The sequence below is a fragment of the Schistocerca cancellata genome, chromosome 5 (genome assembly GCF_023864275.1).
Source record: "Schistocerca cancellata isolate TAMUIC-IGC-003103 chromosome 5, iqSchCanc2.1, whole genome shotgun sequence".
Lineage (NCBI taxonomy): Eukaryota > Metazoa > Arthropoda > Insecta > Orthoptera > Acrididae > Schistocerca > Schistocerca cancellata.
This window is the reverse complement of record NC_064630.1, coordinates 493,771,257-493,788,927: the sequence shown is the minus strand read 5'-3', so window position 1 is coordinate 493,788,927 and position 17,671 is coordinate 493,771,257. Positions and strand designations below refer to the sequence as shown.

The 17,671-nt window shown below is 40.0% G+C and overlaps 1 protein-coding gene across 1 annotated transcript in view; it reads left to right on the top strand.

The window, feature by feature from the left end:
- LOC126187678 (tryptophan 5-hydroxylase 1) overlaps positions 1 to 17,671 on the top strand; it is a 245,941-nt gene that overhangs the window by 88,924 nt on the left and 139,346 nt on the right. The window contains exon 5 of the mRNA XM_049928912.1: positions 5,668 to 5,735. Within this exon, the coding sequence (XP_049784869.1) occupies positions 5,668 to 5,735 (68 nt within the window). The remainder of the gene's footprint in view (positions 1 to 5,667; positions 5,736 to 17,671) is intronic.

Sequence of the window (17,671 nt, the reverse complement as noted above, 5' to 3'; positions counted from 1 at the left end):
TGCTGTTCCAACAGGACAATGCACGTCCGCATGTATCCCATGCCACCCAACGTGCTCTAGAAGGTGTAAGTCAACTACCCTGGCCAGCAAGATCTCCGGATCTGTCCCCCATTGAGCATGTTTGGGACTGGATGAAGCGTCGTCTCACGCGGTCTGCACGTCCAGCACGAACGCTGGTCCAACTGAGGCGCCAGGTGGCAATGGCATGGCAAGCCGTTCCACAGGACTACAGCCAGCATCTTTACGATCGTCTCCATGGGAGAATAGCAGCCTGCATTGCTGCGAAAGGTGGATATACACTGTACTAGTGCCGACATTGTGCATGCTCTGTTGCCTGTGTCTATGTGCCTGTGGTTCTGTCAGTGTGATCATGTGATGTATCTGACCCCAGGAATGTGTCAATAAAGTTTCCCCTTCCTGGGACAATGAATTTACGGTGTTCTTATTTCAATTTCCAGGAGTGTAATATTCTGACGATAAATAAGCTTTAACCAAAGAAATAATTTCAGTAGCAGCTATTGGGCAATGAATTAAATCACTGTGGAAAGTTGAAAATTCGTAAAAAATATTTTATGTAGCCAAGATCGAGGGCCAGTTTTGCCCGGCTTTGCTGTCATCTTCTGGTCTTCAAATATGATTGTTAAAATACGTGTTGAAGATGACAGCAAGCCTGCCAAAACCGGCTGTCGCAAATAAATATTTATGTGATCTTGGCTACAGAAAGTTTTTTATTGAGAGAAACAGATCGTTCCTTCTCATTTATCAACATGAGAAATTTCAATTGAAAATTTGTGCCGGTCCGGGACTAGAACCCGGATTTCTCCGTTCCTCGCGAAGGGTCGCACTGACCATTTCGGACGTGCCCGAAAGAACAGAAACCACATAAAATAAATGATCGTTTTAGGGTTGCAAACTGCAAAAAGGAGGCCGTATAGGATAGCTTCGTAGCCCATCCGTCCTTCTGTCTATTTGTCCGACTGTTAAGAACCCCTTATCAAGTTCATATTTACGTCACATATGAAGGTCTACGGTACCTTGGTACCTTAAAAAGTTTCATCTTCCAAGTCAGTTCAATTAAGAGACACGGCAGTTTATGTCACATATTGTTATACTCGAAAACTCTCTCATCAAAACCGATAGGGTAATTCCCGTTCACCTAGACTCATGAAATTTGACATCAAGCAAGGCTTCACAGTAGAAGTATAGGAAATTTCAGGAAATGGTTCTTTCTTAATTATAATACACGAAAAAAATATTTTGTAAGTTTTTATCCATCTGTCCGTCTGCTAAGGCCCCTTTTTCTCTGGCTGGCGTATCAAGTTCAGATTGATATTACGTACTAACATCTATGATCCTTTACAAGTGTAAAACATTTAAGCTTCTAAGTCGATTCAGTCTAAAGATTCGGCCACTTATGTTACGTGATTTGAAACTCGAGGGGACCTCCTGTTGATGTAGAATCATGAAATTTGGCAAGAAGCAAGGCTTCAGACTACAAGTCAAGTAAAAAATCTGAAAATTGTTTCAGTGTAATTATATCACAAAAAATATCTTTTTGCCATTGGAACATACATTGCATTCATCATACGTCAGAATCGTAATAGACGAACATTACTGTATTCAAACATAAAACGCAAGTTGTATTGATGTTTTAATAAGCAAATAAAAAACATTTTATTAAATTTTTTGTATTTACATATATAAACTGAAGTCCCCTCCTCCCTTCCGTCCGCAGCTCGTGGTCGTGCGATAGCGTTCTCGCTTCCCGCGCCCGGGTTCCCGGGTTCGATTCCCGGCGGGGTCAGGGATTTTCTCTGCCTCGTGATGACTGGGTGTTGTGTGATGTCCTTAGGTTAGTTAGGTTTAAGTAGTTCTAAGCTCTAGGGGACTGATGACCATAGATGTTAAGTCCTATAGTGCTCAGAGCCATTTGAACCATCCTCCCTTCCGGACTAGTCTGCGGAACTACTCTAGAGATCTTGGTGCGTTCTCGGAATTTCCGGGACCGATAGCTTGCCATATATGTATGCTAGAAGACGTTCTATAGAGACTAGGAGGAACCTGTGGTACTAACATTATGGCTGTCCAGCCCGTAGTGCACGAAGTACAATTGTTTCCAAATTGTTGGCTTGGACGCAGAGGACCTGTACTTTGTCTGGCTCGTTCCGCGTATTTGACGCCTGTAGACTTTTTTTCTGTGGAAAGCTGAATGACGCTGTCTACAAGGACATACCAACTACATTCGGTAATATGCAACGACGTATTACAGCAGCCTGCTGGAACATCTAGGCTGCAGTGCTAGCGCGTGTGCAGCAATCGTTCCATACCAGACTGTGAGCCTGTATTGCCGCTGTCGTCGGTCATTTTGAACGCAACCTGTGACTGTCAGTTGTCTCGTTAATGGCCAGAATCCACATAACTTGTGTATGAACTTGTGCTGTCCTTTAGTTTGTGCTACCACAGGTACCAGTGTGGGAACTTTTCAAAATATGATTTCTCGTAAACAATTCACATAAGATCCTGCGACAGCATCACTGACTTTCTAATTTACCCTTATTTTCGTTTTTTAATGTCAGTACGCACTGCCCCATTTAAAAAAAGTGAGTTTGCTTTAAAAAATACATTTTCTAAGTATTATTACAATCCGTTTATTGGCTAACAATAACACGAGTCCCTGACTACCAATCCATTCCATGAAACCTGCACTTCAATAATTCTTTCCATTTCCGCAAGGTTCAGATAAGTCACCCTATATATATATATATATATATATATATATATATATATATATATATATATATATATATATATATATATATATATATATATATATATATATATATTATTATATTATATATATTTTAATGGGCAGTAGTATATATATATATATATATATATATACTACTGGCCATTAAAATTGCTACACCAAGAAGAAATGCAGATGATAAACGGGTATTCATTGGACAAATATATTATACTAGAACTGACATGTGATACATTTTCACGCAATAATTTGGGTGCATCGATCCTGAGAAATCAGTACCCAGAACAACCACCTCTGGCCGTAATAAAGGCCTTGATACGCCTGGGCATTGAGTCAAACAGAGCTTGGATGGCGTGTACAGGTAAAGCTGCCCATGGAGCTTCAACACGATACCACAGTTCATCAACAGTAGTGACTGGCGTACTGTGATGAGCCAGTTGCTCGGCCACCATTGACCAGACGTTTTCAGTTGGTGAGAGATCTGGAGAATGCGCTGGCCAGGGCAGCAGTCGAACATTTTCTGTATCCAGAAAGGCCCGTACAGGACCTGCAACGTGCCGTCGTGCATTATCCTGCTGAAATGTAGGGTTTCGCAGGGATCCAATGAAGGTAGAGCCACGAGGCGTAACACATCTGAAATGTAACGTTCACTGTTCAAAGGGCCGTCAATGCGAACAAGAGGTGACAGAGACGTGTAACCAATGGCACCCCATACCGTCACGCCAGGTGATACACCAGTATGGCGAGGACGAACACACGCTTCCAATGTGCGTTCACTGCGATGTCGCCAAACACGGATGCGACCATCATGATGCTTAAACAGAACCTGGATTCATCCGAAAAAATGATGTTTTGCCATTCGTGCATCCAGGTTCGGCGTTGAGTACACCATCGCAGGCGCTCCTGTCTGTGATGCAGCGTCAAGGGTAATCGCAGCCATGGTCTCCGAGCTGATAGTCCATGCTGCTGCAAACGTCGTCGAACTGTTCGTGCAGGTGGTTGTTGTCTTGCAAACGTCCCCATCTATTGACTCAGGGATCGAGACGTGGCTGTACGATCCGCTACAGCCACGCGGATAAGATGCCTGTCATCTCGACTGCTAGTGATGCGAGGCCGTTGGGATCCAGCATGGAGTTCCGTATTACTCTCCTGAACCCACCGATTCCATATTCTGCTAACAGTCATTGGATCTCGACCAACGCGAGCAGCAATGTCGCTACAATCCGACCTTTATCAAAGTCGGAAACGTGATGGTATGCATCACAACAACATTTCACCAGGCAACGCCAGTGAACTGCTGTTTGTGTATGAGAGATCGGTTGGAAACTTTCCTCATGTCAGCATGTTGTAGGTGTCGCCACCGTTGCTAACCTTGTGTGAATGCTCTGAAAAGCTAATCATTTGCATATCACAGCATCTTCTTCCTATCGTTAAATTTCGCGTCTGTAGCACGTCATCTTCGTGGTGTAGCAATTTTAATGGCCAGTAGTGTGTATACTCACCCTCTTCATCTTACGGTAGCATTTGTACCCAACGTTCTCAGTTATTGGTTGAATTACTTCAGTTTCTCTCTTCCCCTGCAGTTGTTACTTGCAACTCCCTCAAGTGCCATGGAAGTTATTCCTTGACTATTTAACACGTGCTAACTTCCCATCCCTTCTTCTTGTCAAAAACTTGTACATGTTCCTCTCCTCGTCGTTCCTGCCGATGGCCTCATTTCTTGTCAGTGAGAAATTATCTTATCAGTCAGAAATTTCTTCCTCAAATGACCTTACAAGATGGTGAGTCCACGAAAATATGTGGAGGCTTCCGTTAAATTGTTGCTGCAGCTCAATGAGTATCTCACAGAATGGATGACTCACTCTTTTTTATGTAGCATTCAGCTAGTCACATAAAGACAAAAGTTCAGAGGCTATTCAGGGATATTTTTTGAGAGTTTTGAAATCAGTTACCGGTGGTCTCCAGTGGTCTGGGTAATTATGATTTAGTTGACTTTGTTTCCAGATTTACTTCTGTGTCTGTCAAAACAGTTTCAAAAACAATGAAAAATCTGTAGTACGCAACCACGGAAATGCAGTAACACGAAAGTATACGGTTGCTCATGGGCGCCTTTGTACAAATACAGAACTATTGTGATGTGGCTGCCGCCGCTGTGGGAACAGCCAAGCATGTCGTCCTCGTGACCCTCTTTCTCTGTATTCACTAAACCCACACACGAAGTAATTTTTATGCTACTGTGTATCATTGTTTACACTGCCGAAAGAACAAACCCGAGACAGAACGAATCAGTACTGAATGCAACCTTGTGCACCAAGAGGAAAGTGTGCATTACTCTTGTCAACAGCAGGTACCCTGACCGAATGGAATACGTTTGTTTACAAGCAAGATGAACGGCGCGTATGGTAGACATTTGCACTCTTCTGCAAATATTTTCACTGCATTACCGATACAAGGGGAAGAAATCATATGAAATATAATTGTTCTGTAACGAGCCACCGAAGACCACGGATCCGTTATACCAAATGTTAAAATATCCTTACAAAACTTCTGAAATTTTGTCGGTGGAGTTCTGGTTCTCCCTGTATACCTGACTTAGTATCAATCGCTTCTTAGTTGTGATCTGTCCCTATTTGAAACAAAAATTTTAAAGAGTGGTATAGAAATAATTTGTGTGTGTGTGTGTGAAAATTCTGTTAGTTTTATTCTTTAATGAATAATTGATATTGACCTTCAATGCTCTTATAACTTAGCAGCTCATCTGTGTTGTTCCTCTTCTGTAAGTGCTCATAATTTCGATTTTGTTCCTCTTGCAGTTAACTTATGTATGTCGAAGCTTGCGGCTTGTTATTTACGGAACAAAAATGCTTTAAAGCACAGATCTAATACACATTTCTTGTCCTCAGGGATTCAAGGATCCAGTTTACCGAAAACGACGCGAGAAGTTTGCTGAGATTGCCAACAATTACAGGCAGTAAGTATCTGCTTTCAGAGAACCTGTTTAGAAAACTTGTCAAACTAGTGCATCAGAGCCTGTCTTCCTGACAGAACTGAGTAATGCATATATTAAACCTCATACCATCCCTTCCCGTTATGTCAGCAGCATTGCAAACTGGACTGTGTCTTCCTGTAGTGACAGTTCATCTGTGTAATTGTTCAACATTATTCAGTAACGTTCCACGTCTGTTCACAAGCATGAGTTATCGAGAGATGTGGTGAGTGTAATAACTAACAGGTTGGACACTTATTCTGGGTGGGACAAGCATGTAACGGCTTCCAGCCTTGGACTGATATTTGTCGTGGTTTCAAAAGACCTCTTCAGGCAAATACTCGGATGATCTCTTCAGTAAGACATGGTCCATTTCCGTCCCCAGACTTATATAACCAAATTATGTATACAATAACTATAATAACTTTAATGATGATACGGTGCTCTTCTATTTAATAAATCTGGGAACTGATATCACTAATTAAACACAAAACCTAAATAAAAAGAGGAAGTGAGTACTAACATGAACAACAAAACTAATTTCTGCGCATATTGTGGAATTATGCATATTATTGAGATTTGCTAGATACACAGCAGCAAATAAAAATGTGCAAATGACTCTGGCAACTCAGTGTAATTGCAGACCTCATGCTAACTCAGTTTCAATAAATTTTCTCCCAATGGAAAATCAGCTTTTGAAGATGAAGCTAAAGGAAACATTATCCTGTAGTATTAGACGTATTTTCGTTTTTTGACACCAGACTATCTCCAATAAAGTTCTGTTGTAAAATATACGTTCTGATTATGAAATAGAAACATTTATCCTGGTGGATGTTTATTTTTTTTCATTCAACTGCATCGTTTATAAGTCAGGATTGGTTAATTTCCACTGCTTTCAAGAACCTACATGAAAGAAAAATAGACGTAAACTTGAGACAGCATATGTAAACTCATGTTAATGTCGGCTGGTTAACAGAAAAGTAATTTACAGGAAGTATCATACTAAAACGAACATACTTATTGCGCATATCTTAATGAAATGATTGTTGCAGGTATTTTGGTAGAAGCTCACAGGGTAATATTACAGAACATCCATAGTCACGTCACAGCATCGCAAAAGATTCTGTAACAAGCGAGACATATACTGTAAATTCCCACGGTCGCAATAGAATCATATCTTAACCTGCGATACACCGCCGATAGAAAGGGAGCAATTTCTTTCGCATAATCTATTTAGAATCTCAATAGGTATCACATTCCGTCCAAATGCCTTTCCACTGCTGAGTGATTTTTGTTGATTTTCTAATTCACGATCAGTCTCAATTTCTGCCATTTCAGTGTTCGTGCGATGGTCTAAAGAAAGAACCGAATTATCATCTTTAGCAGTGAAATAGTGTTTGAAGACCGAATCAGGCTCTTCTCCGTCATCTTTTGTTTAGGTGATGGTATGATTACCGTACGATTGAACACACAATTTCGAACGACGTACTGATTTTATGTAAGACTAAACTTCTTAGGATGTTTGGTGAGATCGGTTGGCCAAATTTTAGTTTCGAATTTATTGAAAACTGTTCGCATTACTCTATTTGTGCTTATTTTGGCTTGGTTCAGTTTTTGTTTGTTAACAAGGCTATGGACTGGCTTAAATCTCTAACGAAGTTCTCTTTGCTGCTTTAGTAGTAACCTTCTGACCTGGCTACTGAAACACAGCGAGGCTTTCCCATCCTTCACAACCTTACTCAGCACATACGGGTCTAAGAAATGTTTTCACTTGTTTTTCAACCATTTATACTCCACATTTTCTTCGTCGATGCTGAATATTTAGTGATTGCCCAGATATTCCCCTACTTGTTTCCCGTCGCTCTTGCTAAGTATACATTTTCCCAATATGTTCCTTCTAACACATGTAGGCGCTGCTAGCACAAATGCTTTCACTTACACCCGCTTCTGCGTAAACTGCTTCGAGAAGTTCGGGACTGTTGGTTACCAACTGGTCTAAGAGGTGCGATTTCTTTGCGCCGGCTGTGTTGGCTCAAGCTGGGAGGCAGCACCTGTGCGCCTGTCCAGTGGCGCTCCTCTGAAAGTGACTCCAACCCTTTCCAATAGCGTCTGCAGACGCATGACAGCAGACACACCAAAGTGGTGAGCGATTTGCCTGCTCCTCGCTGTTTTACAAGTCACGCAGTCCCACAACTGACCGTGTTCTAGTCAAGCTTGCATAGACATCAGTTTTCAATCACAGGCTATGGCTTAATACGTAGATATCCCATCGTATCGAAGCTTATGGCGTTTCAAATGCCACACGTGGCTGCAATTTCTGCTGCCAAATAGTCTGGTTTTCTTTTTTAATATTCCTCTGAAATCCGCAATCTGGCTACATAATCTGTTAGCAGAATAAGATACAGGTTTTATATCTGGAACGAATAAGTATACAGACGCAAGAAAAAAAATCCTTCATAAATTTGTCAATACGGCATGTAGATCTATGAAAGCCTCACCGGGAGACGCTGCTGTAGAACAGAAGCAAAGAGATAGGTACCATAGAAGAGCAACGCCAAAACGACGCAACTCAAGTTGAACAGTCACCCGCCACGATTCATGTCGTCAAAACAAGGGAGCATACGATAAACAGTGATACAATGTATCGACTAATTACGAAATGACATCCAACTGTTGATCTTCAGCAGTTCTGGTTTACCAGAAACAAAACCGGGGGCCTCATCGTGCATGTGACGAGGAAGAAAGAGGGGGAACAGTAAGAACCTCCTTAATAAACCAAGATTAATCTGGTCCAGATGGTGGAACCCTGTGAGGACCCTTTGGCAAGGTGACAGCGAAGATGTCAACGATACTGAGGCGGAAAAAAAGGATTTCGGTATAGCGAAACTAGAGTAAGAAGCGTAGCATTTAACAAAATCTTCCTTGCGTTTGACTTGGATCAAGCGATAGTGTGTTCGATGCCTGTTCCCAGAGACGAGGTAGGAGTTTAACTAGAAATAACACCTCCAGTAATAAACACTGAGTTATGTTTACGGACCCAATCTTGTAATGCCAAGTGCAAATAATATGTACACAGTAATTAATGTACAAATGCCGATCAACCAAGAAGATAAAATAAACTTAGTAAAGTAAGTTATGGGAAGTGGTAGAAAATAGAGTATTAAAAATTCAAGAAAACCATGTAAAAATGCAGTTGGGCTATTTTAATGCACATTTGGGGAAAGAGAGAAAAGTCAGGAAAACCATCGGTAACTTCTCTGTACAAAAATGGACCAATCAAAGACGAAAAGACTGGTGGTATTGTGTAGAAATTTCAGAAAACATTGCGATCACCCAACAAGAATTTATGCGATTCCACATTGACCATGTCGTAATCTGGTATTCGCATCACGACGAGTACGTAAAGGAGAAAATATTGACACAGATCGCTACCAAACTCGAGTGAAACTAAATTTAAAGCTACAAAATTCTGTAAAAAGACAGCAACAGTTCTTTAATTTGATACTGCTGAAATTGCCATTAGCAAAAGAGCTCGACAAAACACAAGCATAAAGTTCGGAACAAATCAAACAAGTCTATTAAAACTGCTCAAAATCTAGTTCCTTTATAAGGACGGAAAACACGCCTTTGATGGAATGAAAATCGTAAACAGGCAGTAAAATCGTGACAGAAGACATCAAAATCATGTAATGATAAAATGGAAATGACATGCACCTGGCAACCAGAAACTCAATTTAGACAAACAAGAAGACAGTATGAAAACAATTCTGTGAAACTGAACAAGATTTCCCGAACAACAACACTAGGACATGTAATGAAACTTTTAAAACATATCTAAGCGGATATCAAGCCAAAAATGTCTGCTCCAAGAAGGAAAAAGGACAACCGGCGCTTAACAAACAAGAACACCGCAGAGAACTTTACAAATATTTTTGAAAATTTTTAAATTGCCCCGAACTCACAGAAAGATTTCCACCAGAACGTTCCCTCAAAACGAATCCAGATTCACTAGAACCAAATGGAGACAAAATTGCTACACAAATTAAAAGGTTTAAAACTGACAAACTTTTGGTGAAAACAAAATTGCAAAACTTCAGAAATCAGCTAGTCTAAAAAATTTTAAAGAAAGTATGTTGATCATGCAGAACTTTCGCTAGACCGAGAAAATTTCGAATGACTGGAAAACTGAAGTGATACATCCACTGCATAAGAAGGGTAACAGGACGCATGTTATGATTGTGGAGGGATTTCCCTTCTGCCTGTCTCGTACAGTATCCTTTCTCAATGTCTCCTGGACCAAGTACAAATTGAACGCAAAACTGCTGAATATCAAGCAGGTTTCAGAACAAATAGACAAACGTCCACGTATATCTTTCTTCAGGTTGCCAAATATGTGAAAATCACATGGTGAAAGATCCCGGCCTACGAAGGATATTGCACTGTTTCCTACCCAAATCGCTTAAGAGTAAACTATGTCCGATTGGAAGAGAGTGGGCGGACGTTATCGTGTAACAGACGTCGGCCTCAGTCGATCGAAGAATTACAAAAGGGGGTGCGGTCGTGGATCCGTCAGCGGCCGATCGCGTTCCACGAAACAGGAATTGATCATCTCGCCTCCCAGTAGGATAAATGTCTTAACCCGTGTGGTGGTTACAGGGAAACATTCCATGATCCCGTTGTGGCGGCTGTTCGGTTTTCGTTGGAATATCCTCTATACTTTCACACTGTCTCAAAATGGTCTCTTTCCGGCTAGTCACACCAAGCTGTTCTGGTCTTGGGTTTTTCTGCCATTCCAAATATCTAGTAGTGAACTTTTTACCTACAAACTTTTCTTGCTGGTGTATAAAGCTGTGTTGCACAGATTAATTTTATTGTTTCAGTTTTAGCTTTAGTGCTGGTTTCGTAGAAATTCATAATCTGTCTAGTTTGTCTGGTTGGTTCCATTCCTTTGATACAGTCACTGGAGTATAGCCTGCATTTTTTTCATATCCCAATGCATGTTTACATTCTTTGCAAATTAGGTTATTTGCTTTTAGCCTGTACGTTCCTTCTTCAGTCTAACTTGGACCAAACTTTTTCGTGATTACTTTTCACTCTATCGTTTGCGTTTCTTCAATGTCCTTCCTTTCGTTTAAAATGAGTGTTTCAGTCATATAAAGAAACTTTGTTTTGCTGACTATGTTGCCGTGTTTGAATATGGTTTATTTTGAGATGCACGTTTTGTTATAGATATCTTTTGTAAGCCTGAAAGCTGTTTCCATTTTGTGAATCATAAGCTTTTTTAAAATCTACGAAAGTACAAACTACTCCCTTGTTATAAATTTTTTTGATGCTTGAGATTTAATTACAGAACTAAAATTTGCTCTCTGTGTGTGTGTGTGTGTGTGTGTGTGTGTGTGTGTGTGTGTGTGTCTGTAGTCCCACATGATCAGTTACTTTACAGTAATAATGAGAAGACACGGTCTGGAAAACTCAGTTTGGCGTCAGTCTTCATGTTAAATATACGCATAATCCAAAACTTTTGGAGATGGATAATGAGTTAAGAAAGAAATGTTCGGGAAAAAGTTTAATTTTATGAAAAATGTTTGTAATATACGGTTAACTTTCATTTCAATTTGAAATAAGGGAAAAACTTTGTGTCAAATACGGAAACTCTCATTCAAAACTCACATCCAATACTATGTAGTCTATCCAGCCAGTAGAATACGCAACGAAGTTGTTAGGTAACAGTATGTTTATTACATTAATACCTTCCACACTACGTAGTTAAGACATATTTCTCCCAAAGCAGTTTATCATTTGCTCATAATAAACAACCAAATTGTTGTAAGATTATTAACCAGGATCAAATGTATACCAAGATTCTGCTTGAAAGACCATTATTTTGCAGTTTAATAAATATTTGATGGAAAAATTTCAAACTAGTAATAATTCACCTGTATAAAAATGTCATGGCTGGTACTAAAGTTTTATTGTATTAAAGGTGAAAGTGTAGTAAATGATGAACTTTTTTCTTTTCATTATTTTTTAGGGGTGTCGGCATTGAAAAGCTCCGCATATGTTTGATTACTTTGCAAATAAGTTAATGTCTTACATATTTGTTGTTAAATACATATGCGGAAGCGTTTAGAAAAAGTTTGAAATTATGCTAAAAGTTTGTTAGAATTCTCTAAAAGCTCTTATTATGAAACACTGGATGAATATAGTCTGGAAAATTCGTGCTCCATTTTACGCAAATTCAAGTTTTTCAAGCATCTCACTGTTTATGACATCATACCTCCCATCGTAAAATGATATGACTTTGCAGGTACATTCAGTGACATGTGTAGATACTGTAGATACTGCACAAGGAGAATGTATGAAGTTTGCTGGAAGTGGGTAAGTGCCCTCATTCCCAAATATTGGATGAATAAAGCCTGTCTAATTTGTACGCCGAGAGTCACACTGTCTCATGACATATACACAGTCCCCAAGTTTAACACTTGTCTTATTCTTATTGTATTAAACCTTTAACATAAGGTTATAGCTTTTAGTAACAACATAATAATAGCATTTAATATTTTTGAATCCTGTGTAATTTTATAAAGTACTGAAAATCAAATTATTGTGGCCTTAGAAACCATTAGATGAGCAACATGCTAGTGGCAGTAGGGTGGAAGTAGGTAACCGTTTTACCCATTTATTAATATGTCTTTGACAATAAATAACCTGCCTTTCTGTCTGTAATCAATGTTTTCTAATTTCAAATCACGCTTCATTTCAAATTTGGCAAAAAGCTGCAAAAACAGTTACTAGAGTAATGCCCATCGCAGCTGTCAAAAATTGAAAGAATTGTTTTGGAACACTCAAATGAGAAAAACACAGTTCGCCATACTTCGCACCCAGCAAAGAAGTTTACAATCACAGCAAAAAGTATGATCTTATGCTTTTGAAAAGTTTGGAAATGTTACGACCTATGCTGCTAGCCTATGTCAAGATTCTCCACCGTCACAAAACCTGATAATAAAATGTGACGCGAGGTGTATGGCAAAGAGAACTTGGATGAAACAAGCGTTATTACAAAAGTAAACAAATACGTCACTTTTATACAAACTAGGCGTAGTGCCTTGGGGAAACAGAGTAAAATTTTACCAAAAACATTAATGTACAGAAATTGCAGCATCAATATTACGAAGCGACTGTCCCGAAACCCCGAATCAGTTGCAGATTGCCTTTCTAATGGCTTCTAGGGGCAACAGAAATTTGATTTTCAGTGTTTAGCGTAATTATTGGCCGAATTTAAAATTTTAAAACGGTGTCGTAACCTACGCATTAAGAGGTATAATCTCACTTTAAAAGTTTAACTAAGTAAGACTAGGATTACAGTCAGAAATCGTGGGTTTGTCTTGAAGCAGTGCAAATATACAAACTTCATTCGTCTAGTATTAGAGAATGAGAGTCTTTGCGACTTCCAACAAAATTTACACATAATTTCTAACCTTCGCGAAATTTCTTCTCGCTGACGCCACCCCCTCCCCCACCCACCCCCCCCCCCCCCCCCCCCACAAAAAAAAATGAAAGGAAAGAAGTTTAGAAGTTTATCGCTTACTACATTCTCGCTGTTCAAGCAGTACAGCTTCTGACACGATGACTTAATTTATTACGTTCTTACTATCGACTCTATTCGCAACACAGTTTACAAACAGAATATACATATACTATTTAATGTACGTGCATAAAATTATATCATTGTGGAACACACAGCTCAGTAGATAAGACGTCATAGAAAGTTAGACGCGTGAAAAACGAGTTCATGCTTAAAAGGGAGCGTAGTAAAACTTCAACAACGGGCATGGCGTTTTGATTTATTACTTTCTTATTAGGCCTACTAACTCTATTCGCAATACACTTCGCAGTCAGTATCTACATATATCACTGAATGTACCTGCAAAACCATACCACCTTACAACGGAAAGTATGATGTCGCAAACAGTGAGAAGCGTGAAAAACTTGATTTTGCTTAAAATGGAGCGCGAATTCCCCAGATTATATTTATCCAGTGTTTCATAATAAGAGCGTTAGAGACTTCCAGCAAACTTTTAGCAAAATTTCAAACTTTTTATTAACTTTCTCGCTTACGTTTTTAACAGCAAATATATAACTCGTTAACTCATTTGCAAAGTAATCAGACTTGAAGGTGTTTTATATTTGGGAGTTCGATTCTTTAAAGAATTGGGGGTCTATTGGTAGTTATAGAACCTATGAATTTTTACACTCAACACACTGTAGGCATGATTTAGATAACAAATTCAGCAATCGTGTAGTTTACAAAGCCGTACACGAACTCTCTCACTTTCGAAATAACTGCAGAATGACTACATGAAATATTTCGACTAATGATTGTACGAATATCTGTGAAGTGAGCACAATGTACTACGTATGTCGCTAACGTCAAACAGAGGGTTAATGTGTGACTTCATACAATGCTCTTTGTTTACAATTTGTGCTGAGCGGGAAACTTTAACATTACTCTCATTTGCTCTTCATTTACACATTTACTTCTTAGTAATGAAAAAGTGATCATCTAATGTTGCTGCGGATGCATATCGAAATACGTCAAAGGAAGAAATGATTCTTTCCATAGGCAGGTAAAACAAAGAGTTAATTTTAGTGCCTGAATGGCCATATATAGAATGTTAAAAAGAAGTATATCGTATTTCGAGTGGTGGTATTGTGGACCAAAACAAGTTCATTAAGCATGGGTTCTAAAATGCATATCTTAACAGCCATGACCACTTGTTCATCTTCGCCACAGAGAAACACACCTCTTTTACTGCAAGCTCTCTGCTATTACGAACGACCTAAAGAACGTAGTAAACGAATGATGCCATATTTCTCATTTATTTTCCATGGATATTGCATACAGTGCATATCTGTTAGCGTTTTACTGTAAGCGATGTTCACAGTTCTGGGTATGGCCAGGGACATTAGTTCTAATGGAACTGGTTTTTGTTTTGTTAAGTTTGTGAAATACTTTTACATTGTAGTTATATACAAACTGTCAAGACATCTGTGATTCGCGTGTACAAAATCCATGTTATCTTTGACAGGGATCAGTCTGTACCGATGATGTCTTTTCGCTAAACTGTTTCAGTCAGAAACATCGCACTGTACTTCCTCCTTTAAATTGTCGTCCGAACGACAAAGTGACACATATAGAAATAAGCGTCCATGGAATAGAAAAGCAGCTGAACTCGCTGAACAGAGGCTAAAAACCTTGCTTCGATTCTAGTAGCAGTGTACCGTTGGTCGCTGGAGAAGTGTTCCTAGTGCTTGGAAAAAGGCATAGGTCATACCTGTTTTCAATACGGGTCGTCGAACAGGCCTACATCTCTGACGTCGTTCTGTTGTAGAATCTTACATGTTTTATGCTCGCATATTATGACATTTTCCGGAGACTGAAAATCTCCTCTGCAGGAGTCAACATAGGTTCCGTAAACAACGATCATGTTAAATCCAGCTCACCACGTTCGTCCATGAGACCCAGCGAACAGCAGGCACCGGTGCCCAGGTTGATGTCGTGTTCCTTGACTTCCGAAAAGCGTTGTATACAGTTCGGCACCGCCACCTAATGAGCAAAATACTATAGTACGGAATATCATATTAGTCGTGTGACTGAACAGAGTGAAATCGCTAGACTTACAAGTAATTTCCAGCGTACCCGAAGAAAGTTTTGTAGGATTATGATTTTTTACTTTTTACAGTATACAGGGGGTCAGAAACTGTCTCAAACGCTTGTAGCCATGTTGCAGAGCGGGTTGTACTGAGAAAAAAAATTCGATACGTTCCGCCGTTTCCTAGTAATTTATTATTGAATTTAGCCAACGGGGACGTCGCGTGATCAATTTCAAGCTGGTCGCCAGAATCGGTGTTGCTCAACTAGTGCTTTGTTTGGTTAGCTGAAACCAGAATTTGGGCGCTACGGTCTGATTGGCTAACTTCAATGCTAAATCTCGGAAACGGCACAACGTATCACATCTTTTTCTTAACTTTCGTGTCTCAGTACAACCTGTCCTGCAACATCTATACAAGCATTTCAGACATTTTCTGACCACCCCGTATATACATGACGCAGTGAATAGCGCGGGAATTTCCGTGAGCCTTTTAACTGATGATGCTGTCCTATCTAACAAAGATACAACGCTAGAAAATTGTAGCTAAATGTAAGAAGACTTGCAGTGGATCGATTGTTCGTGCGAAGATCGGCAGTTGCCTGTCAACACACACAAATGTAACACATTGTGCATGGATAGGCACAAAGATTATTGTATGATTGCACGACTGCAGAACAATCACTGAAAGCAGTTACATCCATAAAACATTTAGCAGTATGCTTACGGAGCGATTTAAAGTGGAACGATCACATAAAACCAATACAAGTAAGACAGATGCTTGACTGAGTTTCACTGGAAGGTGTAGTCCATCCACAAGGGAGGTAGTTTACAAAACCCTAGTTGGGCCAGTAATTGAATACTTACCGTCTGTCTGGGATTCATACCAGATAGAATTGATAGAGAAAACAGAGAAGATCCAATGAAGCGTAGTGTGTTTCATTACAGGTTAAATTAACAAACGCGTTAGCGTCGCAGAAATGCTCAACCAATTACAGTGCCAGAAGCTAAAAGACAGGCGTTCTCTGTCACGATATGGTCTACTGTTAAAATTCCAAGCGTCAGCCAGTACATTGCTTCATTGCGAAAAGACCGTGAAGACAAAGTTAGAGAGATTCGAGCTCACACGGAGGCTTATTAACAATCGCAGTCCATGCGCGATTGGATCAGGAAAGAGGGAGAGTTAAAGCAGTACACAAAACTATTCCGCCACACACTGTAAGGTGTTTTGCAGAATATAGATGTAGGTATAGTTGTAGATGTACATCTACATCTTCATTACTAATCTGCAATTCACACTTAATTCCCTGGCGGAGGATTCACCGAACCACTTTCACACCACGAGGCATTTGCGGAAAGTACCGTTTTGGAAAAACAGACTCATGAAAACATTTTTTCAAAGCAAAATTTTTTTTACGAGAAAGAGCATTTTAAAACTATTTTTCTACATAGTTGCCAAAACTGTTCAGACACTTATCGTAGCAGAAACCAAAATTTCTATGCTCCCTTCATAAAAAGTTGTCGTCAGTGAAGACAGCCGCTGCTGAGCACCGTTACCTGCGTCGACATCGCTGTCCAAGCGCCTTCCTCAAAAATCACGCTTCAAGTCCAAGAACAAGTGATATAAGGGGTGAGATCGAAGCTGTACAGTGTGCAAAGCTCAGTCAGGGCATTGTGTTGCTTTCTGACGACGCGAGTCTCCACTCCTCTGTTGTCACTCGAAACTTAATTCAGCAGGTCGGCTGGCAGCAGCTCGATCACCCCCGGTCTCGCAGCTCGCGACTACAATTTGTTCTTGAACTCGACGCGTTATTTTGAAGGAACGAGGTCTGACAGCGATAACGACGCAAAAAACGGTGTTCAGCTGTGGGTGCCTTTTCTAGTGACATCTTTCTATGAAGAGAACATAGAAAAGTCGGTTTGCTACGACAAATGCTTGAATAGTGGTGGCAACTATGTAGAAAAATGCGATAGACACAGGGCTGACAAGATATCTAAGTTTGGGTCTGGTCGTGAAGCGTGTTCCGATAGCCTAAACGTAGCCGGCACGATAGCTCAACGCGTCCGATTAGAGGGTTAGCTACTCTTTGTAGTAAAAAAAACTAAGTGAATGGATCAACTTTGAACTTGAATAGGTGTCATGGGACGTCCGCCCTGATCAAATACAACGAACAATAACGAACACAAAGAGATTAAAAAACAAGTAAGGCGACCGCTCGTGATGTGCGGGAGATCCGGGTTCGAGTACAGGTCCGCCACAAATTTTCATTG